General features: G+C 44.6%; 1 protein-coding gene across 7 annotated transcripts in view; it reads right to left on the reverse strand.

Moving 5' to 3' along the window:
* TMTC4 (transmembrane O-mannosyltransferase targeting cadherins 4) overlaps nt 1-23607 on the reverse strand; it is a 123897-nt gene that overhangs the window by 66449 nt on the left and 33841 nt on the right. For 6 of the 7 annotated variants that reach the window (XM_082366101.1, XM_082366100.1, XM_082366102.1 and 3 more), the window contains 10 exons: nt 20980-21072; nt 20585-20749; nt 19134-19336; nt 17425-17596; nt 17205-17336; nt 10714-10793; nt 10431-10538; nt 10198-10339; nt 4873-4987; nt 3729-3841 (listed from right to left, as the gene is read on the reverse strand). In XM_082366101.1, coding sequence (XP_082222227.1) covers nt 3729-3841; nt 4873-4987; nt 10198-10339; nt 10431-10538; nt 10714-10793; nt 17205-17336; nt 17425-17596; nt 19134-19336; nt 20585-20749; nt 20980-21072 — 1323 coding nt within the window. Of the gene's footprint in view, nt 1-726; nt 836-3728; nt 3842-4872; nt 4988-10197; nt 10340-10430; nt 10539-10713; nt 10794-17204; nt 17337-17424; nt 17597-19133; nt 19337-20584; nt 20750-20979; nt 21073-23607 lie in introns of all 7 variants that reach the window. The other variant, XM_082366105.1, reaches the window with a different exon arrangement.

The following is a 23607-nucleotide window of genomic DNA, read 5'->3' on the forward strand; positions in this document are numbered from 1 at the left end:
TAAAATGCTCCTCCACATGCAAATGAAGCAGTGTTATCTGGAGACGACAGATGCAGAGATAAAAGGCAAGTTAGGAGTTCTCTAGGGGATGCTAGATTCATTTTTTGATTCATTTAACTAATTTCGCAAGCGCCCACAAGTGCGGACATCGTTCAGGACGATGTGCAGTCAGAGTCAGGTTTGGAGGATGTAGTGGGGTTTAGGAGAGTGGGCAATGGCACGGGGGTGAGGGCTTACAGCCTGTTTAGGGGCTGTAGGTCTAGGCAAGGCAAGGCTGGTGGGAAGGAGTGGCTATGAGGATCAGGGAGGTAATCGGGGAAGAAAAGAAGGACTCAAAGTTTCCAAGCCTGCGGACTTCCCTGGTGGTCCAGTGGTTAAGACTCCGTGCTTCCAATGCTGGGGGCACGGGTTCGATCCCTGATCGGGGAACTAAGATCCCACATGCCTCAAAGCGTGGCCAAAAAAAAAAAAAAACGTTTCCAAGCCTGGAAGACAGAAAAACAATGGCACATTGAAAAAGGAAGGGGCGTCATGAAAAAAGAAGGGGCGTCAGGAGGGAGAGTGGGTTTGTGGGGCACCGTGAGTGTGGGTTAGACGTGCTCCATCTTGGGTAACATTGGGACAGTCCTGAGGGGATGCTTCAGTGGCTCCTGGGAGGCAGGACAGGCTGGAGGCCTCGTTAGAACACGAATGCCCGCAGGTAATCAAAGCCCATGAAATGCTCACCTATTAAATCAGGCTTTTTAATGGCCCTGTTCCGGGAAGCGATGAACTATTCATAAACTGATCTTCTGTGGAGGTTCAAGGATGCTTCAAGACCCAGGTAACGAGCTGACTTATGCCAAGGAACAAATAAATAAACTCACCTTTAAAATCAGGGATTGTTTTTCATCAACAGACAGGTAAAATAACATATTATTTTCTAAAGTGTGTTAGACAAAATGTGTATGACTGGGGTTTAACACATGGGACAGAGCAAGGCCTCGCAAAGGAGCAAGTGAGGGTCTTTCTGTCTAGGCGGCGAGGACTGGGCAGTCGGAGGTCGTTTCAGCCACGCCGGCCGCCGGGGTTGCAGCATCCTTAAACCCACATCTATTCTCCCAGACAGCCTTTCACAAGGAACACCCTGCAGACCACTCTGGTTGGGAAGGGAACGTGGGTGGTCCAACGTGAAGTTGAAACCACGAGTCACATAGCAAGAATAGCTCCCTCTTCAATTCACCTTCCTTTCTTCCAGTTCAGTTGAGACAAAGTCTCCATTTGGTGGTGGTTTGGGGTCACCCCCAAACACCTGCCAATCTCCCTTTGAGGCTAACTGAGGGTTCACCCTCAGGCTCAGAGCCTTGGCCAGTAATAGTACCTACCTGAGATTTAGTAAAATTATTCTGTTTTCAGTTACCTTATATTTCTAGTAAAGATAGCATGTTTCCACTTTAATTACCATTTGTGTTTAAAATCTATTTAAAGAAATATATCAAGTGAATAATAAGTAGTATCTAGATGTGGCCAAAAAAAAAAAAAATCGTAAGGGTATGACATAAATGTCTGGAGTTGGGGAAACTGCTCTCTAAACGTAATCTGCTCTTAAACTACAGGGCCCGTGGAACAGGTGATGCAGAGAGAATCAGCACGAGAGGCAACGTTCACCACTGAAAAACATCACTTTTGGAAATTAAATGGCAATGGGCATTATAAATGCTAATGGATTTTAATGATCCTTAGAGTTTCATTAAATAATCACTAGACTAAAATTATTGCTGTGTATGTATACATGTATACAATGTTTCATAGTTAAAAATTACCTTCTTGTGCATTTCTTTCTGAGCACCATCTCCACTTCACAGAAGAATAAACTGAGGAGTGGTTAAGTGATGGCTCTTGGGTAAAAGGGCTGCTCGGATAAAAAGGTGCCCCATAATCACCTGGATGTAATGAGAATGCTCACATCAAAGTCTCAAAAGAGATTCCGGAAGCCTGAACGTTCCGGAACCGAATGTGGGACGGGTTCCATCATTTCACAGTGGTGCACTGGGCACTTACAAAATGCCCAGCGGTTGGGGAGGGGTGGAGCAGCAAAGGAGACACAGAAATGGGACTTAAGACTCTGACCTCAAGGAGGCTCCAGGCTCACTAAGGACACTGACCAAGAGTTAGTGATCATCTAAAACAGCAAATGCCTAGGTGGAAAGGGAGTTGCACAGACTGCAGACACCTGTCCTGATGGGCACGGTGGCCCAGCTGGAAGGTCTGCTTGCTCCACCCCTGTAAGTCACCACCACGTCACCTCTTCATCCAAGCGTCCCCGCCCAGTGCCCAAAGTTAAGTTCCTTATTTCAGATTTCACCCTCTGTTTCCTTATCTTAGGCTCAACACCCTGGCCTAGACAGTTAGGATGCAAAATGTGTAGAGAAACAGGAAACCCATTTCTCCATTCTGCTTTATGGAGTATTTTCTACTTTATCTGGGAAAAAAAACACACAAAACACCACTGTGAACTGGAACCCAAATCAACCCCAGGTTCCGTCACCTTACTAGGAATTCCAGTTTAGAAGCTGTGGGATGATAGAAAAATCAGCACATGATCACATAAGCTGCATCTCAAGGATGGTCACTGGACACTCCCCCCCGTCCCAGGCTGACAGATGGCTGGAAAGTCATTAGAAAGGAACCCACACACCTCACCTCCCTCCCCTCTACAAAAGTAGGTCTGTAAAAAATAAAACGAACCCCCTCAAAAGGTTATCTGGGGGCAAAATCTAGAAATTCAAAAATGTACTCTGATGCTATTAAACTCCCTGATTATTCAATTCAAAAAGGATAGAAATGCATGAGACATCTTACTACTGTATTGTTATAGAAAATTATGCTGATAATGATATATAATGAGCCGAACAGGAGAAGTATGAATTAATCACTATTAGGCCGAATGTGATCAAAATCAGATATGTCCCCTGATTCAAAAAGGAAATATTTCTCTCATGAAAGGACGAAGACACTGCTTCTAAAAGTGTGTTTTCTGTAACATCTGTGCTAGGAAGCCGGGATGCTGGTTAGAATGCATACTCCCTGACCTTCCCCAACGGAGCCACGTGGAGAAATACGGGCCTCTGTATTCTCACAGGCTCCCTCGGTGGTTCTGATACACAAACTAAAATCTGAGATCAGTGCTATTAGGAACAGACTCCCCTTCAACATCCAGGGAGTTACGTGCCTTCTGATTCACGGTCTACTCCTGGCCCACCCTGGGACCCCAGTTAGTTAGAGGCCTGATGCAATATCCTGTGGTTTTCGTTGGTCAGAAACTTCTAGGGCTTTGCAGATGACCTGTAACTTCCTGTAGGTGAGGAAAAACTTGGAAGCAGCGAGAACCCACCCTATATTCTCCACGGGCTGGTACTCCTTTTGGGCAGAAGAGGACGAGCCCCAGCGCCAGGGACAGAATCACAGCCCCATGCCAGGAGCTGGGGCATCTGCTAGGATTTTTTTGGCTTCTCCTCCCCTCCCACGTTGGAGCGATGCTGGTGAATTCTGACCAGAAAGCACGTGGAGTCTGAGTCCACAAATTCATCTCTTGGGCAACTTCTCAAAGCAAACTGACCGAGCCACACCGGTACGCAGCTACCACTGGTTGGGCCTAATTCTGAATTTAACTGGGCAGACGTTACATTGATGGCTCCTGTCAGATGCCGGCATTCACTGCAAGAAATCACGGCCTGCAGTTCACACACCTTGTATTTCTGGGACTTTCCCAGCACGTTTGCCAAGGAGAACATCAGAGAGTGGTCATTAGGTATTAATTCCAGTGCCTCTCTTCCAACAGCTTCGGCTTGGGCTAAATTACCTGTGAGTGAAAAATGGAAAACTTAAAAAACATGTTCGCATTGTACTAGTATTTTAGTCTCTCTCTCTAATTAACAGGGCTTATGTGCATTATGTACAATGATTATGAATAAACCACTTAAGAAGATCAATGTAGAACATGTAATTCACACACACATACACAACACTCAACACACACACACGACCTATCAGTTGCAAAGCCACTGCAGTCCAGCACAATTCCGACATAACATACCAACAGCTTTTGATTAAATTCTGTCAAAGCACGTAAAATCTAATTTTAATTTCCCCCAGATACCAGTTATACCCAAATCAGAGAAAACAAGTCTGCAGAATAAGAATATCACAGCAACAGTTTAATAACTGAATATTTATAGTATTGAAGCTCACATTCTACACTTTCATTAGGAACAAGATGCATATCTCCCTCCACACTGAGTAGATGGCTTACTAGCTTTAAATTCTGCCAAATGAAAACTATCATTTCCTATAGGATGGCTGGATTTTTAAAAGTAGGGGAACAGAGAAACTTCTAATTGATTGAGTCTCGCACGGGCTAAGAAACCAGGTCACCAAATTTATTACCATTATATCGAAAATAAGAATCTGTGAGTGTAGGTTTGAGAGCACCTCCTTTGAGTACCGTCCATGAACTTCGGAGCATGGACCTAGCACCATCCGTTTCATAAGCCCAGAAGCCATTCTTACTTACTTCCAGGTACCTCCAGCATGCTAGGTGATGGCCAGTGCCAGATGACAGGCTTCAGGAGAAATGAGATGTTAGTGCACACCTGCCCCCGTTACTCAACACCAACTCTACGCGCAGTTCCCAAACATGCATATTGCAATATGTCAAAGGAAACTCCATACTCTAGAAGTACACACAGATTTGTCATGTAAAATATTGAACCCCATATTAATTAAAAAAAAAACAACTCTAACGCACACTAGGGAAAAAAAAAAGCGCAAGCATCTGTTTCCTAATTACCCAAGGGCACTACACCGTGGACTGACCGAATCGCGTCTCCACACCTGTGTTATCAAGGAGGATGATCATGTTGTTCCAGGCCAGGCTGTGCTCTGGCTTCAGCACGGTAGCATTCCTCCACGCGTTCAGCGCGTCCACGTGACGATTGAGATCTGCATACTGATCACAAAGCAGGGACACCCCCAGTCAATATTCCAGTTCTTTTTTTTGTTTTCTTTCTCCAAGATATAACCAAACCAAACCCCCAACCAAACCGAACCGAACTTGTATTTATCGAGCGTCTAATTTTTCATATTAACTCATTTAGCCCTCCCAACAATCTCAGTGAAGGAGAGAACTATCCCCGTTTTACAGATGAAGTAAATAACTGAGGCACAGAGAAAGGAAGTAATGTGCCCAAAATGCCATATCTAGAAATGGGAGAGCAGGGCCTGGGACCAGGTGGCCTAGCTCCTGAGCCTACAACCTTTTAACTATAACCCGTAATTTAGTGATTCCAGGTGTCAAAGCATGTTTCAGACTACTGAAGAGAGGTTAAGGAAAAAACCTAATCCTTAGTATTTTTCCAGAAAGATTTCACATAGGCTATCTTTGATAAGATATTATTTAAAATGGTCAACAAAATATTTAATGTGATTAAAAGCTCTATGGGCCAAATTCACCTTGTGAAGAATGGTCTTCCTGCCTACATCTAAGCTTCCTATAAAACTGTGAGTCTATCAGACATACTTTATGAACTGGTTGGAAAAGTCTTAAGCGGTAAATGTAAACCTCTTTGGCAATTTGGAGCCTGTTTGCCTCCTTCAGGAAGGAGAGAATGATCTGTTGCTTTCTTTTGAGAGGGAATGTTAACATCGATAACAGAATATGAAATGGCTGGCTGTCAATCTGCATAGTTAATAAAAGCACACAGAGGGGGAAAGTGATGGATTGTTTAACAGGTGACCCTCTTGCCCTCTTCAACTCAGTTCAAATGCACATCTCATCTGAACGAACACGGTTCCTTTAACTCTGCAAAAAAGTACACACAATTACAATTTATCAGAGTTTAAGGCTATTTCCTTACTTACTGTCAAGTCTGTCTTTTCATTAGACAACAGAAACATTGTGACTTGCCCCATGACCCCACACACAGCAAGCAGGTGGCACAGCACGCAAGAAAAAGAAAGGTTTAAGGAATTAGGAATTACGGAAACATTTGTGAATATCCATTTGCTAAAGATGTCGGAATTTCCCATGAGACTCAGAAACTCAAGTTACAATATTTTAGCCCTTAAATGAGGAAATATGTAAAGTTCAAAGACTTAAAATAATTTAGGATGCCTAATTATACCAACATTTAATTGTCTCTTTATATTTGATGTTCCATTGATTTCTCAGCCAGTTCTCTCCAGCAAGTGACAGGTATTTGAGTCATGTGGACACGATCTGTGGTGACATTCTTTCAAAGGCACCCAGGAAAACCAACATAACTTCGTTTACACAACAAAAACATTCTTTACATATTTTATTATTTATTATTATTTTTCATTACTATTTATTGAAGAACAACACCAGCCTGAACCCGGTAACACTTACTCCTATTTTGCCTTGAACTTTACCTTTTATACCATCTATACAAAGTGAACAAGCACTTTAAGGGAAACAGAGAAAAATGGTGATTTAGCAAGAACTACCCATTCTGAAAGTGGACGGGTAATAAGCATGTTATTTACCTATTAGTCCTATGCTCATCCTTCTATGCTCTGCAAACTACATTTCCCATGGTGCTTTGCTACTTGGCCCGTTAAGTCTCTCTGCCAATAGAAGTCACAGGTGATGATCAGATAGTTGGAAGAGGGAGTAGCGCTTTCCCCCCATCCTCGCTCTCTCTTTCCTTGTCCTTGGCAGTGCCTCTACAGTGGCCATGTCCCCTCCCTCCACAGTCCCAGGGCTGGACTGTGGTCCTTCTGTCACAATCTCAGCCTTGAGGTGATGGTAGCTCCTGAGATGTGGTGCCTTCTCTGAGCTCTTAAATTCTGGTGGCATCACTTCGTTCCATTTGTTCCCTTAACCCTAGAGGGTTTCCTTTTACTCTCTGAGTTAATGTCACCTTTCCATGTGTGTTCTTCCAACAACTGTCTAACCCATTCCTTGTACTGAATCTTCTCTATTTAAAATACTTAGCACGGGGAATTCCCTGGTGGTCCAGTGGGTAAGACTCTGTGCTCCCAATTCAGGGGGCCGGGGTTCGATCACTGGTTGGGGAACTAGATCCCGCATGCATGCAGAGTTGCAAACTCTGCAACTAAGAGTTTGCATGCCGCAACTAAAAGATCCCACATGCCACAACTAAGACCCAGTGCAACCAAAATAAATAAACAAATAAATATTAAAAAAAAAGAGATTATTTTAAAAAAACATACTTAGCATGGTTTTGGTTTTCCTGAATGGATCCTGCCTGATGCAATTAGTCCTTGCAAAATGAACTGTCTCCAGTCACTATTACCATAATTTTCTAATGTCAGTAATGTGTCCCAAATAATCCAGCTCTTCCCAATTTCCTACATCACAAGAGAAGTTCATTATAGTCCCTTCTTTCCTGTATCCAGAAATCAAAACACATTTCTGTCTCCCACTACTGAAGAGTGACTAAGGAAGATTTTTTCAAAAAAGAAACTCTTCAGTTATTAAGTTCCTATTATTTGCCGATATAAAAATATACTGGTTGAGCTGTTAAAGATTAAGCTCTTAATGCTTTTAAGCTGTCAAGCAGGCAAAAGCTGGATAACTGAACAACAAAGGAGAGCAAAATCTTTAAATAAGCAAGAACAGCTGGCAGGAGGGAACACAGAAAGATTACTTCACGGTAGCATAATTAGTAAACAGTACACAGAGAACAGTACAAGGTCTCAATATAGTCAATACTACAGGTGATCTTCTAAGTGAGAGTGGGGATGAGTTCCAGGGCCTGGAGCACATGTTAAAATCCTCTATTTTGCATTCTATCTTCCTTTCTTTGGATGTAACTTGGCTCATTTAGCATTAATTCTCAATTTTCCAAACCCCAAGGAATTGCAGTGACAGGCAGCTACTGGGGGAAGGAAGAAGACCGCTAAGTATTAGAGATTTAAAGTATAACCGAGGGCTCCAGGCAGATACACTCACTTCACAAACAATACCCTGAAAAAAGAGCTGCCTCCAAAAAAATTTTAAAAAAAGAATGAAAGAAGAATTTGTGTGGATCTCAAGTATAATATGTCACGCAAGTCCTAGTGTAGACACAGTAAATAGAAACAGTAATCCCTGCAATCACCACCAATGCAAGTATTTGGATAATACCCAATTTGTTCCCAGACCCCATTCTCACTTCATTAACTTTGCAGGGACCCACCCTGCTCTGTGTGTGACTGGATTTTCTGGTCTCTACTGATATTATTACAGTGGAGTTTTACTGTCTCTCCCCTACTCCAAGAAAACAAGATAGAGGACCCAAACATGCCACCCCAAATATACCATTTTGGCATAAAGATTATTGCACTGAAGGCATTTGAGAGTCAACAGATGCAGAAAGCAGCTTTCCTGGAGCTTCCCTGATCTGACTAAAAGCAGAAACTTCTGAGAAAGGAGGACGGCCTCCCCTCCTGGGGAAGTTTTATGGCTATGGAGAAGACGAACCTACACAAACACACCTCACTTCATTATATATGTGAGGTTTCCCCCATATATTTACCTTCCCACAGTTCGTCAGCTTGGAAGCCTGAAACCTCTTTCTTTGTCTTGTCATTTCTCTACAAATGTATAGTTCTCTGCTAAGATGCTACATAAGCCCAAGTTCTAACCATCCCTTTGAGTTACCCCACTTGTCTGCCCGCTGCACACGTTAATAAACTGTTTTTCTCGTTACCACCTCCATCACCTCACAGAACTACCATTTTTTGGGTGTGCGCTTATTTTCTTTATTAAGGAAAGCAAGAGCTTTAATAATTAAGCTGTGAGTCCTCATGGAGGCCTTTCAGAAATGATAACAAAATCTATTTCACTATCATTAGCAATATATGCTTTCAGATTTTTTTTTTAATTAATTAATTTTATTTTTGGCTGCGTTGGGTCTCTGTTGCTGCCCACGGGCTTTCTCTAGTTGCAGCGAGCGGGGCTACTCTTCGTTGTGGTGCGCAGGCTTCTCATTGCGGTGGCTTCTCTTGTTGCAGAGCATGGGCTCTAGGCGCACGGGCTTCAGTAGTTGTGGCACGTGGGCTCAGTAGTTGTGGCGCACGGGCTTAGTTGCTCTGCAGCATGTGGGATCTTCCCGGACCAGGGCTCGAACCCATGTCCTCTGCACTGGCAGGTGGATTTTTAACCACTGTGCCACCAGGGAAGCCCCATGCTTTCAGATTTTAAGATTATTGAACTTACTGTATGAGCTACTGCTGTATTATTTATTTGAAGAAAGAAACTATATTTTAAAAAAAAGAGTCAAGAGCAATAACAGCTTTATAAATATCCTGTTAGTGACCAAAAAGAGAAAGTCTCTACGGAATACATTATGTTCTATTTCCATTGAATAATCTCAAAGCCCTTTTGTGGGCTCCTGAGCTTTCTTTTATGGGGGGATAGTTACCTGTAAAAATGCAGGAACAGTCCCTTGAGGCAGCAGAAGAGGAAAGCTCAGAAGTCACATTATGGGTTTGCTTTTTTTAAATTTCAGTTTTTATTCAATTGGTGTTTTAAAAACAGAGAGACCAGTGTTTATCAGGAAGTAACCCCTTGGAATACTGTTTTACAGGGCACAAAGGGAGTTTAAAAATTGTAATTTATTCCTTAGTTTAACCTGTTGCCTTTATGATCTCTTAAACTTGGCTAATTCAAGTTGGCTTGCTCTCTAATTAGAGCTAAAAAAAACTACATAGGGCTTCCCTGGTGGCGCAGTGGTTGAGAATCTGCCTGCCAATGCAGGGGACACGGGTTCGAGCCCTGGTCTGGGAAGATCCCACATGCCGCGGAGCAACTAGGCCCGTGAGCCACAACTACTGAGCCTGCGCGTCTGGAGCCTGTGCTCCGCAACAAGAGAGGCCGTGAGAGTGAGAGGCTCGCACACCGCGATGAAGAGTGGCCCCCCACTCGCCGCAACTAGAGAAAGCCCTCGCACAGAAACGAAGACCCAACACAGCCATAAATAAATAAATAAATAATAAAAATTTAAAAAAAAAAACAAAAAAAAAAACTACATAGGAGGAAATCAAATAGCTACCTTCAACTGAGATAAAAGTATGTGCAAGAACTTCATAAGCTGTAGAGGAATAGAATGGGTGCTGCTCTTCTCACTTTACTATAAAGAAAGAAACAAAACCAAGCTTTTCTTCCGCAGCCACAGGGCACCACGTGCTTACCAAACGCCCGAGGTTGTAGTAACAATCTGGGTATTTCCTCCTGTGTTTGATCGCCGTCCGGTAACTTTGCTCGGCAGCCTGGAACCGTTTCAGGCTGTTCTGCACGATGCCTAAATTCATCCACGCGGCAGCAAAGTCTGGCCTGGAAGATAAACAAGGAAAAGAACGGCTGAGCTCCCAGAACGCCGGAGCGCATTTCCATGCCATGAGCATGATTATGAAACAACGCTTACTGTATCTGTACGGCCAAAGACAGCAGCTCCTCTGCTTCCTGGAGCTCATTCCTTTCTTTTAAGATATTTCCCAGATTATTCATGGCATGAACGTACTTCGGATTTAATCTGGAAGTGGAGAGAGAAACCAAGCCTGTAGTCTTCACTAAACTCTCAGGAGTTGGCAAATTTATCTTAAAGTTGGGGTCCTCATGGGGACAGGTTTTTAACGCTAGAAAGTTAAAATAAGACACGTGTACTGTAAAGACGGCATTTCTTCCGTGAGACAGGACGCTTGCAGTACCTCACAGCTTCCCGGTAGTATCTAATGGCAGCTGTCTGATTGCCTTTATCAGCCAGGTTTTTGCCCACGTTGTAGTGAACCTGAAAAGAGAGAGAAAAATCGGCCATCAGCTGCCAGACTTCTTTGTTCAGACCTGGGATGCCTAGTATACGTTCTAGATGAAAGCAAAAGATAATGGTATAAAAAACAAGCCCCTGCAGAACTTCAGCTAAACCCCTACAGAGGCTGGGCCGAGCTTGCTGGTGCTCTAGTGCCCTGCCCTGTAAGAAAAGATTCGAGGGAAGGGAGGTGACGAGCAGATGGTAACACTAAAGTGTGACAGCAGGATACTGACCAAAGAACTCAACAGAGAAAACTGGAAAGTTAGGAAGCTGGGCTGGTTTTTACTGTGAAACCCTGACTCGCCCTCCTTCTCACACACCTGCACCCACTAGGGCTGAGTGGCAAAGTCCAACCACACGTGCATGTGAGGAAACAATGACGATTCTGTATTTTAAACAAATACAGCACTTTCTTGTATGACACCTTTCTTCTGTAGCAATACTATCGTTCCACTTTACACTAATCAAATTCTCCCTCCCTCATTCCTTTAGGTAATAACGACTGCATCCCAGGCACCAAGTCGGCAGCTACAGATACAATGGTGGGCAAACCATTCAGACCCCTGCTTCCTGAGCCCTGGATGGGAGTCAGATGCCCTCATTAGTAAATGTGTCACTCGAAGGGGCCGGGGCTCTGGAGGAAGGTGAGTCTGAGGACGGCACCTGGTTGAGTGTCAGGAAGGCTGTCCTATAAAGGGCCTTGCGGCAGAGACCAGAATGGGGATCACCCGGTAAAGGGGCTGCAGTGGAGCGAGCGTCCCAGGTGCAGCAGCAAGGGGCAGGGTCCCTGGCCTAGAGGAAGCCTGGTACGTTTGGTGGAGCAGCTACAGGCAGCCTGGCGTCGCTGAGCGCAGAGGGCAGGGGAGACCAGGCTACACAGGGAACCCCGAGAGGCGTTGGGTCCCGTTTAGTCTTTGCCCCAAGAGAAGTGGGAGGCCAGTGCGGGGTCTGCAAGTGCCTGAGTTTCCTAGGGCTGCAGTAACAAAGGACCACAAGCTGGGGGCTTAGAGACAACAGAATGTATTCCGCCGTAGTTCTGGAGGCAGAAATTAGCAGCAGCAAGGCTGGTTCCCACTGGAGGCTCTGAGGAAAACTTCCACGCTTCTCTCATCTTCCGACCGTGGCCGGCCATCCTTGGTGTACCTTGCTCTGCGGCTGCAGCACTCGAATCTGCCTCTGTCTTCACGTGGTCCTCTCCCCGCTGTGTGTCCGTGTCTCTGCTCTCTCTCACAAGGACACCAGTCATAGCAGATTAACGGTCCGCCCTATTCCAGTATAACCTCATCTTAACTTACATCTGAATGACATCTGCAAGGACCCCCCTTCCCAAATAAACAGGGCTTAGGACTTGAACACATCTTGGCGGCAGGGGGTGGGGGGCACAATTCATCCCATAACAAAAGCCAGGGGTAGGAGGGTGGCAGAGGGTCAGAATCAGATTTAGGTTTATGTAAAGTAAGTCACACTGGGAAACTCACGTGAGTCAGGAAAAAGCCAATGCTGGGGGTCCAGGGAGAGCCTGTAGCTGCGGCCCCAAGAGCGAGGATGGTGGACGGAGCTGGGTGGTGGTGAAGAAGTGGGGGGATCTGAGGAACACTGAGGCAGCAAAGAGCCCAGGGCAGCAGAACTGCACGGACTCATGAGGACTATTACCAGAAGTATTTACCAATCATCAAGCTCCTCTTGGAGGCTTACAGTGTAAAGGCCAACAGCAATCTCAGAGGAGATGATGTTTCAGAAATTCATTCAGTTGGGTGTGTGCAGGGTGACTAATAATAACTAACAGCAGCGGCTGGCAGGTACTGAGGGACTGCTTCGGCATCATTAAGTGTCTTGCCCTAGGTTGTGGTACTAGATTTGAACCCAGGCTCCAAAGCCTGTGTTTCTTCTCACTATATCACACCCATTTATCAAGGTGCTGGGTGAAAATGGGGCCGGGCTGCTCAAGACAATTTCTAGACCCACTCATTTACCCCACCTATTATTTTTTTAAGGTAAAATAATGTTTCTTTTGGGTGTTAAGGGCTGCATTGTGACCCCAAAATTCATATGTTGAAGTCCTAGACCCCAGCACCCCAGAATGTGACTGTATTGAAAGATGGGGGTCTTCGGGGCCCTGATCCAATCTGACTGATGGTCTTATAAGAGAAGGAAATTTGGACACACAGAGAACACCAGAGATGCCTGCACACAGATGAAAGGCTGTGTGAGGACATAGCAAGAAGGTGGCCATCTGCGAGCCAAGGAGAGAGGCCACAGGAGAAACCAGCTCTTCTGATGCCTTGACCCTGGACTTCTGGCCTCCAGAGCCGGGAGAAAATAAAACTCTGTTGTTTAAGTCAGCCAGTCCATTGTATTTTGTTACGGCAGCCCTAGCAGACCGACACATGGTGAATCACAATAATGGTTTGAGCACAATCAAGTAGCATTATATCTGAACATTCAAAACCCCTTTTAAAAGAATAATCACATCCTGCCTTATCAATCTTAACCTACAGTGATAGCACGTCTTCAAAACTACTGATATTTCTGGAAGGGTATAGAGCACTGCGACATTCTTTAAGCACATATGTAACAGAGATTTTTTTTAAAAAATTAATTAATTAATTTATTTTTGGCTGCGTTGGGTCCTTGTTGCTGCGCCCGGGCTTTCTCTAGTTGCGGCGAGCGGGGGCTACTCTGTTGCGGTGTGCAGGCTTCTCTTATTGCAGAGCACGGGCTCTAGATGCAATGGCTTCAGCAGTTGTGGCACGTGGGCTCAGTAGTCGTGGCTCGCGGGCTCTAGAGTGCAGGCTCAGGAGTTGTGGCGCACAGGCTTAGCTGCTCCGCGGGATGTGGGATCTTCCCGGACCAGGGCTCGAACCCCACCGTGTCCACTGCATTGGCAGGCGGATTCTTATCCACTGCACCACCAGGGAAGCCCAAGATTTGTTTTTTAACTGTCAATTTTAAAGTCTACACATCCATTTTTACCTCATCGGACAAAAGGAATCACAAACGGGGAAATCACAGGCGATAGAAATGTATAATATTGCGCAGCACACCCTGTATAATTTAAACTTCCTAAACCAAATTATTGTCCACCTGTAGGTGTTACCGTCTCTATGTTATAGCTTGCAGGAGACTAGTTAATGCTATGGCTCGATCGTGGGTTTTGAAAAGTGGGCTCTAAGTGGGTTGATTTTGTGCCTCCCCCAGCCCCAGTCTGGAAGTGTTTACCCACTCCCTCACGCCCCACACACAAAGGGACCGAATCTGGAGACTCCAACCTGTGAGTGAGGACGTATGTGCCTGTGGTCCCCAGAATACAAACACAGCTTCTACGCAGACTTCAACACAGCTCCTGTCTCTTCCGCCCCTGAGCTCCTGCTGTTTTCCTTTGTTACGGGGAAATTCTGTTTTCTCAATAAAAAGCTCAGACAAAGAGCTGAACTGCCCTCTGCAGTAGAGCCGCTGTTCTGTTAGACCCGACGCCACCGACCAGGAGATCAGGGGAGGGCGGAGGGTTGCTTTGCAAAATCAGACTGCAGTGAATTCAATGGAACTAGTTAAAAATTGGATAGCCCCCTAGAAGACAAGCTGTCCATAATTAAGACTGGTAAACAGGTTTACCTAGAGGCCAGCCTTATCCTATGGGTGACACGGAGGGAAGTATTTGAATAGAAAACAGCTGCCTAGATAACCCATTGTGAAAAACCAAAGCAAACCCCTACGAAACAGTTTACCTAAAATAGAGTTTAAAGAATGAGTGATTTTTGTTTCCCGGGAATGTAAAGGATTGAAAAAGCCTACTTATCCTTGAACTTTCCCTCCTGCCTTTGTGATTCATATGCTGAGGCAACAAACCAGCACAGAAGCCACTGAGAAAACCCACCATTGCAACCCAAGGATATGTAAATGCAAACGAAGTGAAAGCATCCATAAGGGAAGGAGGTACATTCAACAGCAACGCTAAAACCAGTTTGTTTCAAATTTCCTGTTAAAACTTCATGTTAAACTTAAAATGTTTTAAACACATAAAAATCCTATAACCCATCCTGGCTCATCCTTAAGGAAAGGATGTGGTATATGATCATTGTAGTATATGATCCCTTTCATTGTTAAAATAATTTAGAATTGTATCCCAGGGTTGATACAAAGTGTCACACACTTTCAAGCCTCAAAAACTAAGAATGGCTGCAAATACAATCAGATACTTGGTGTCTCATCCATAGTAGGAATTTAATTTCTATTGTCTCAATTCAGTCACTAATACCGAGTTCCTACCATATGCAAGGCACTGTGGGTATAATTCAAATGCAGACCAGGCACAGCACTGAGTCTCATTTGTAAATCTGGGACTAACTGACAGCCAGGTGCCAACTGCTTACTTAATAGTCAGTGAATGTAAAGTGGAAATGAGTGCAGAAAATGTATCTCCTGCAATAGAGTTGAATGAAACCAGTGTCTTTCTAAATGAGATCTCTTCCCTGAAATCAACCTAGCTCCCCCCATCCCGAAAAAGGAAGTAAAGAGAACTTTATTATACTTCAGTTTATAGTGGAAAGTAAAAAACAAAAAAAGAAACCTATCTTGCTCATACTGAATGGCACCACTGAAAAATGTTCTTGGAAAGGCTTATCACTACTGGGCCCATTCTGAAGATGAGGTCTTGTATGTATGTCGTAAATTTAAAAGAGAAAACCACACACACAGACATATGATTATGTGCATGACCATCTGCACACCCCCTGTGTTTTCTAGCCTATGACATATGAAATCATAAGGCAGACATATAGGCTCAAACATCACATATGTCCCATCCCCCCTCATTTACTAGGGTAACCTGGGCACAGCACTATACCAGGCCTCTATCTACCACCTAAGTTACTAACTTAGATGAAGTCAGCTCCATCTTTCCATGCCTTTTTCATTTGGAAAATTAAAGAAAATAACCTCTCTGTGACAACCTTCGAGGGAGGATAATGGAGATTAATGATAGAGCCTCTACAAAGAAATCTGAGTTCCTTCTGGGGAAGAACTATATAAATAGAAGGGGTAATTACTGCCATTCAAACAGAAAAGTAAAAATAAAGCAAATCTATTAACATTATGAAATTAAATCACGGGCAATTTATTTTTAATAGCATAAAATAAATGGCTAGGTCAGCAAATCAAATTAACAATAAAAGCTTGAAATAATTCACTCTTTTATCTCAGCCTCTAACTATAAAACACGAACAAGGTTTTTTTTAAATCAAAGAAAAGACAAACAAGGAGTCAGCACCTTTTATACTATCCCTCACTCCACGGTCACAATAAGACATCAACTATTCATTAGATTTCTTCATATAATTTTGCCTGAAATCACCGTTTTTCTCTTAAATATAGAATGTGGAAATGAGACAGAATTCCATGGAGTTTTTATCCTCCCCCCACTCCCCCATCACAATTAAGCATCCTAGAAAGCTCCAATTCTGATGACACCAAAGGAGAACGGGACCATTATTTAATAATAATAATGATCTATCCTAACAGAATTCTTCTAACCTAACTCCTTGGTCTCCCATTTTGAGCAAATATCATTCCCTTCTTTTCATTTAATGGCACAACCAAAACTAAAAGGAGCCTATGAAAGCAAACATTTCTGGATCACCTACTATGTTCTAAGTACCATGTCAGGGCACTTCAGAGGCCACATTTCATTAAAGCCTCACAACAAACCCAGGAGATAGGCACTGTCGTCCCGTGTCCCTCCCCCACCAATCCCCCCGCCCCTCTGCCCAAAGAGGCGCAGCTGGGTAAGTGAAGAGACTGAATTCATCAAGGATACAAGTGAAACAAACTCGTACCAGACTGTGTCAACAAAAACACTGCCAATTTTAAAGTCTGTACATTTATTTTTACCTAATCTGGCAAAAAGAATCCCAAGTAGAGAAGCCACAGGTGATAGAAATGTGTGCTACTGAACACCCCACAGGGTCCTTTAAACTTCCTGAACTGAACTGCTGTCCACTCACAGGTATTATCATCTTCCAGTTATAGCTTTCAGGAGGCCGGAGCACGTGTTTTGAAAAGTGTGCTATAGATGGTTCGACTGTGGGCCTCCCCGGACCCCAGACTAGATATGTGGAGTTACCTTCCCTGCCACCACTTTAATCCATGATTTGGACCAACTGGAAGATGAGTAAAAACTTGTTTAGGTAATCTGCTGTTTCACTGACGTTGTCTGGTTTTAATGATTTCTTTTGTATTATTTTGGCTAAGTGCAATTTTAATAAATTTTGTCAAAATCATTAAAAAAAAAAGAAAAACCCCAAGTATATGATCAAGGTCATATGCCGGATTCCACGTGAAGGTAAACATTCTCCTTACTCAGCTGTCGAAGTTAAAACATGGCAGCCCACATACCTTGGCATTGAGAGGACAAACAGACAGGGCGCTTCTGAAAAGCTGTTCCTCACTCCGCCACGCGCCGCTGCGAATCACGCATCTCAGCGTGTTTATGAATAAAATCCCCAGGACGCAAGCAGCAATCAGTTTCTTAAGAAGAGAGGGACATGGGAAATGTCATTAGTAAAATCCACCCATCGTCTTGGTCAGGAATGGCACCACCGCTCTGGGCCGATACCTTTTTCTTAGTATGTTTACTGAGAACTCCAAATCCGAACGTCAGCAGCATGCAGTACCCAGCACTGGGGAGGTACAGGGCCCTCTCTGCCACCACGAAGCCCACTCGGAAGAACAGGTTACTCGCAGGAAGAAATGGGATGATGAGAAATCCCAGGCCCAGTGTGAGGATCCTGGAAGATGAGAATTAAAATGGTTACTTCTAGACTGTTCAAGAAAAATGTCCTCCTTAACATTAAATTCACGATAAAGGCCCCCCCCCCTCTTTTTTTTCATGCCAGCAACTGGGAAATGGCATCAGTAGAGAGGGTCTAACCAGGCAGCATTAGGATAAGATATAAAAATCTTACTAAGGCACTTCACGTCAAGCATAAGGATAAAACTTACAAGTCACAAAATTCATATGAATAAAGTTAGAATGATTACTTTGCGAGGCCTATGAATGCACCTGCTCCTAACTATACCTTAAACTGTGTAGGCATTGAATAGCTCAATGGATATTGGTCCCAATTAGACCAATTTAGTCCCCCCTCCCCGCCAAACTTAGCAGAAGTAATACTACTTAACTGGTTTAAACTTCATGAAATCTGAAATAAACTAATACCATTTTCGGGTGCTATGGCATAAATTTCAGTCAAGTAAAAAGAAAGCCAAACCATTGTAAGGCAATTATACTTCAACAAAGATGTTTAAAAAAAAAAAAAAAAAGGAAAGCCAAGAGCAACGAACACTTTTGGAAGTAGGCAATCATTCCAAATCTCCCACAGATGTAAGAGGATGAATTAAGAAGCAAGGTCAAACAACAAGGTCCTACTGTACAGCACAGGGAACTATATTCAATATCCTGCGATAAACCATAATGGCAAAGAATATGAAAAAGAATATGTATAACTGAATCACTTTGCTGTACAGCAGAAATTAACATAACATTGTAACTCAACTATACTTCAATAAAATTAAAAAACAAACAAAAAAAAGAAGCCAGGTCAAATTTGGTGGCTCCTTCCCAGACCCTGTGCCTGTAGTACTAGAAAAATCCTATTGCACGTGTATAGTGGATTGGGACTATGGTTTGTCGCCCTTTAGAATTACGTACCCATTTAAGCCACAGGTAAAACTTAAAACTGAATTTATTTTGAGAAATTACTAATCTAATTCCATCAGCACTTACGCTTAAAGGAAATCATCTTAAATAGTTTTCTTTCTCATAAAACACATTTGTTTTTCTCCCAATTATTCTCTCAATAACCTTTTTTTCCCTTTTCTGGGGTGTGAGAAAGAATAGGCTCTTTGGGGTGGCAATTTATTTTGTACCAAATAACAAGAGGAGGAATCACTGTAGCATCCACTAGGGTTTTCTGAAGCAGAATTGTGAAATAATGGGCACAACACACATCAATTACACTCTCAGTTCTGACCATAAATTACTCTTTACCACCTACAGCAAAAAGGATCTCAAAATGCTGCTTCACGGGGAAAGAGGGAGGGAGAAAGCAGTCATCTGCAGCCCCCCCCCAAGTTCACTCCCCGCTAGTTGAAGCCAGCCATGGATTCCAAACGGGTACAACTCATCCTGGCCATAAACATGTATTTGAAATAAAGGTCCTTAGATATTACTTCCACAAAATCGTTAAGATGATCAGTGCTGGATTTAGCAAAATGCTCTGACTCCACCCCGTGTGGAAGTTAAAATTCAGCTGCGCCGCTTACCGTCTCTTGTGGCTGTCTTCGGAGCACAGGGCTTGGCGTATCAGGCCAATTAGGCAGAACCAGAGTGCTGCCAGAGCAACTGCCCTCCAGTCCCCGGCTGACTTAATGAGGGGGATGCAGCCCATTGACCAATCAAAACACAGCCACCAGGGGCACAGCAGCAACCAGGCATTCAAGGAATAGTAGTAATTATAGTTTACGGCCTGTCAGTCAAAAGAAAAACAAACATTTATTTGATACTGAACTTGGAAAAAAATATATATATCCTAGCTTCACTTTGGAGGCATCCATGTGTTTCTGCTCAAGGAGAGCAGCTGTATAAAATAAGATGTTGCCACGTTCTACACTGGGCACGGGCTGTAGTTTGCAGTTTACTAAATGCATTGAGATTTTTAACAGATAAAAATACAGCAAAGGGCTTCCCTGGTGGCGCAGTGGTTGAGAATCCGCCTGCCAATGCAGGGGACACGGGCTCGAGCCCTGGTCTGGGAAGATCCCACATGCCGCGGAGCAACTAAGCCCGTGCGCCAAAACTACTGAGCCTGCGCTGTAGAACCCGCAAGCCACAACTACTGAGCCCGTGCGCCTAAAGTCTGTGCTCCGCAATAAGAAGCCCCGCAATGAGAAGCCCGTGCACCGCAGCGAAGAGTGGCCCCTGTTCACGGCAGCTAGAGAAAGCCTGCATGCAGCAACAAAGACCCAACGCAGCCAAAAATAAAATAAATTAAAAAAAAAAATACAGCAAAGCCACCAGACTCTGCTATACATTTGTTATATTTCTGGTGACACTATGTCCTGATTACTCACTGATGCCCGAAGTCTGTGACCCAGGAAATCTGAGGCCCAGGGGTCACCCATGTGCCTGACAACATAAGTATAGGGTCCTACGGTCCTTGATTTCTGTCTCTGAAAGCACAGCTAAGATACCCTTGCCTTCAGAAAAAGCAAACCTTTACAAGAAAGTCTGGACACCATAGACTTTTAAAGAGACCACAGGAGGTGGTCAGGACTACATGTTTCCATTGCAGGGGGCACGGGTTTGATCCCTGGTCGGGGAACTAAGATCCCACGAGCTGCGAAGTGTGGCCAAAAAAAAAAAAAAAGATACTGCCAATCTGGTTATATTTTATCTTAACCCCGCCATGTCAATTTCCTTTATAACGAAAGTGATGGGGTTAGGGGACAATTTAAGGAGGCTGGCAAGAAATCTGACATTTTCTAAACCACTCCTCTTTAATTTTGTTTAGAAAGGAAATACAAAGGGTTTATACCTTCTCAATGCCCTAATAGAAACCTGGTTCCATCCTAGAACATCCTCAGTGAGAGGAAACACACGTGGAGGTGTTCTGCTTATGGGAGCTTTTGTGGGTGCTGGGGAGGGAGGGAGGAGGAGAGCTGGGAATCTGGTGGGCAAAGAAGAGGACCCATCGGAGGGCAGACTCAGGACTCACCCTGACCAGCACGCTACTGGCGAAGGAGGCAGGGTTGTCGACCTCGGTGAAGGCCGGCGGGCCGGTGCCCATGATCTTCCAGCGCACGTAGAGCACCCCTGTTCCCCCCAAGGCCAGGAGACTCATTCTGAAGAGGAGGCCCTCAGTCCTCAGCACGCCAGTGTTCTGAAAGGACACCGCAAGGCCCCTGACGTCACAGAGTTTTCAGATAAAAGTGTGGCCATGCCAGGTACAAAGGTGCAGCAAGTTCTGGCTGAACCGCACTGACACCGTGCTTTAAAGGGCTGGCTATTTTAGAATTCAAAGTCGCAAGAAATACTTTGAAAATGGCATTTTAAATCCGCTGGTACTTGACATTTTCCACATCTGGGCTGGAGACAAAAGCAGATACTCACCTCTAATGATTTGTCCTTACGTAGTACCTTCCGGACCATTTCCAGAACATTTAATTTGCCTATCACCAAGATGTCAAAGATGGCATTCAAACCCTAAGAGAGCAAAGCAAGGAATCAGCAATGGGACAGCCTAACTCTGATTAGATAACAATTATCCGTCACAATTTTATTGCTGAATCTAGACAAGAAATGTCCTGGATTAGATCACCGCAGATGACCTCTTTAGCTCTAAAAACAAAACCAAAAAATCCTATCGTTCCTATGAAATGAGCTCATGTATCATATCAAATCTATTATCTAGTAAATCCCTGTTAGTCTGCATGTAAGAGTACTATAAGATGCAGGAGAGCTAGACCTTTGGGGTTCCCAGGAGAAGTTCTGCAGAGGCCCCTCTTCCATTTTTTTCTTTACTATAGAAGAGTCCCTTAGTTGTAAGAGCCAACACCTGTGCAGTGGTCATGCCTAAGAACATAAAGGCAGTCATCAACCTTGAAAATCCAGCCAAGTAAGTAATTACACTTCCGGAACCCCAGGTGCTGCCTGATTTGGGCAAATGCCATGGACGAGTGGGAGCAGAACGTAGAGCCTCCGGTGGGGCTCCGGAGACCTCTGAGGTTCACACTCCTGGTTGTCCGCTAGATCCCCCTTCCTGCCGGGCACGCAGCCAGCCCTGCAGGAAAGCATGGTCACGTGACTGAGTTCCAGCCTATGGGATGCGGGCAGAAGTGATAACGTGCCATCTTGGAGGTTTGGGCACAGACTGGGGCACCCGGCCCCCCTCGGTTTCCTGTCCAGCTGTGGCAGAGATGATGGAGATATTCAGAGTGACACTGGAAACCACACCCTGAAGACGGCAGAGCCTCGGCCAGCCTGACCCCACTGTGTGGAGGACAGCCACCTCTGCCCACAACTTTTAGGGGGATGACAAATAACTCCAATGATGTGGAGCCACTGGCCCTTGGGGGTGTGATACCGCAGCTCCACTGACGCTAACAGCTTCCCGTAGCATCACGATAGTTCCTTCCTAGCAGGGGATGGCTGCTCTTGAAGCTATGACACCTACGATCACAGGCTGCAGGCTCATCTGGCCTTGGACTCTACTCTCTACCCTGTAGTGGACTTCCTACAAATGTGGCCACTGCAAGCAACGTCATGTGGCCAAACTCCCTGCCGGAAGCAGGTAAAGCGGTCAGAACATACACTGCGTAGACGGTTCAAGCTGTCCCTCAATGACAGGGCTCTTTTTAGTATGGGGCTTCGTGGCAAAGAAGATCATAAATCATCAGAAGCCAGTGGTAATTTGTGGTTTTCAGAGCAAGGGTGGCACCCCTACTTAACCCCCTCCCATAAATGCTGGGAGCCATTAATTATCCAATACACAGGCCAGTGCTGGGTTAATCACTTCACAGAATCCTGATTTTATCCACCCATGCGATGAATGATTTTAGTGGGTCACAGAGGGCCATTTCTGCCTGGGTCTGAACCACTTTCTAGAAGGCAGAAGCTCCCTGTTGAGCTGTGCTGTCTTCTTATACCACTTGTTTTTCCGCTTGGGAGCTATAGGACAGTCACCCAGGGATAACGGGGTCATGTTGTCACGAGGACTGAGCCAAACACGAGTTTGGCACTCCCTCCTCCTTCCCGTTGAAATTCATCATCGAAATGTCCACATTCTAGTCAGATTTTTTTGAAAGCTGCTCAATTTCACCGTATCTTTATTCATGTAAATTCAACCTACTTTTCTAGTGCTTCTCAAACACGGATGGACGTAGGAGTCACCTGGGGGCCTTGTTAAGGGGAGATTCTGATTCAGCAGGCCTGGGGTGGGGTCTGAGACTGTAAATTTCTAACACCTTCCCGGATGGTGCAGTTGTTACTGGCCCTGAAAACCCACACTTTGAGACAAGCACGGGTTTACGGCGGTGCTTCTCGCAGGTTGATTTTGTCCTCCCCCTCCCACCAGGGGGTGTCTGGCAATGTCTGGAGACATTTTAGGTTGTCACAACTGAGGGTGGGTGTCCTTCTGGCATCTAGTGGGTAGAGACCAGGAACATAGCCTATGATACACAGGACACGCCCCAAAGAAAGAATGATTCATCCCCAAATACCAGTGCTGCCAAGGTTGAGAAACACTGGTTTAGAGCAAACTTTTAAAAAATAACTCATGAAATTCAAGTATCTTTGCACAGTAATTCTATGCCATTTCCTAGCCGGCTAACCTTAATCTTACAAACCAAGCCCAGTAAAACCACTGATCTTTGCCTCGGCTGGTATCAAACCCCAAAGAGCTCGGACCGCTCTTTCTTTCCCACAGCTTCCGATACGAGCCATACACACCCCACATCTCTGTTTTCCATTTCTCTACGTCCGTGCACATCCCTAATGTCTCAGTTTCCCTCTAATAATGTAAGGTGGGAAACTGGCTAGAATGGAGAAAAAGGAGAGTGCATTTCAATGCCTCTCTCTTTTTGGGGCTTCAACTTAGAGCGGACACAGGAGGCGCATGCCTGGACTCTTCAGAGCCCTCTCCTCTCCTCTCTGACGTTTCCGGGTGAAGCTGGGTATAACATAACGCACATCAATGCATGTTTCATCGGGACCAGGAGCAAATCGGGACCAGGGGTGGGG

The sequence above is a fragment of the Balaenoptera borealis genome (assembly GCF_965194805.1).
Source record: "Balaenoptera borealis genome assembly, chromosome: 18".
Lineage (NCBI taxonomy): Eukaryota > Metazoa > Chordata > Mammalia > Artiodactyla > Balaenopteridae > Balaenoptera > Balaenoptera borealis.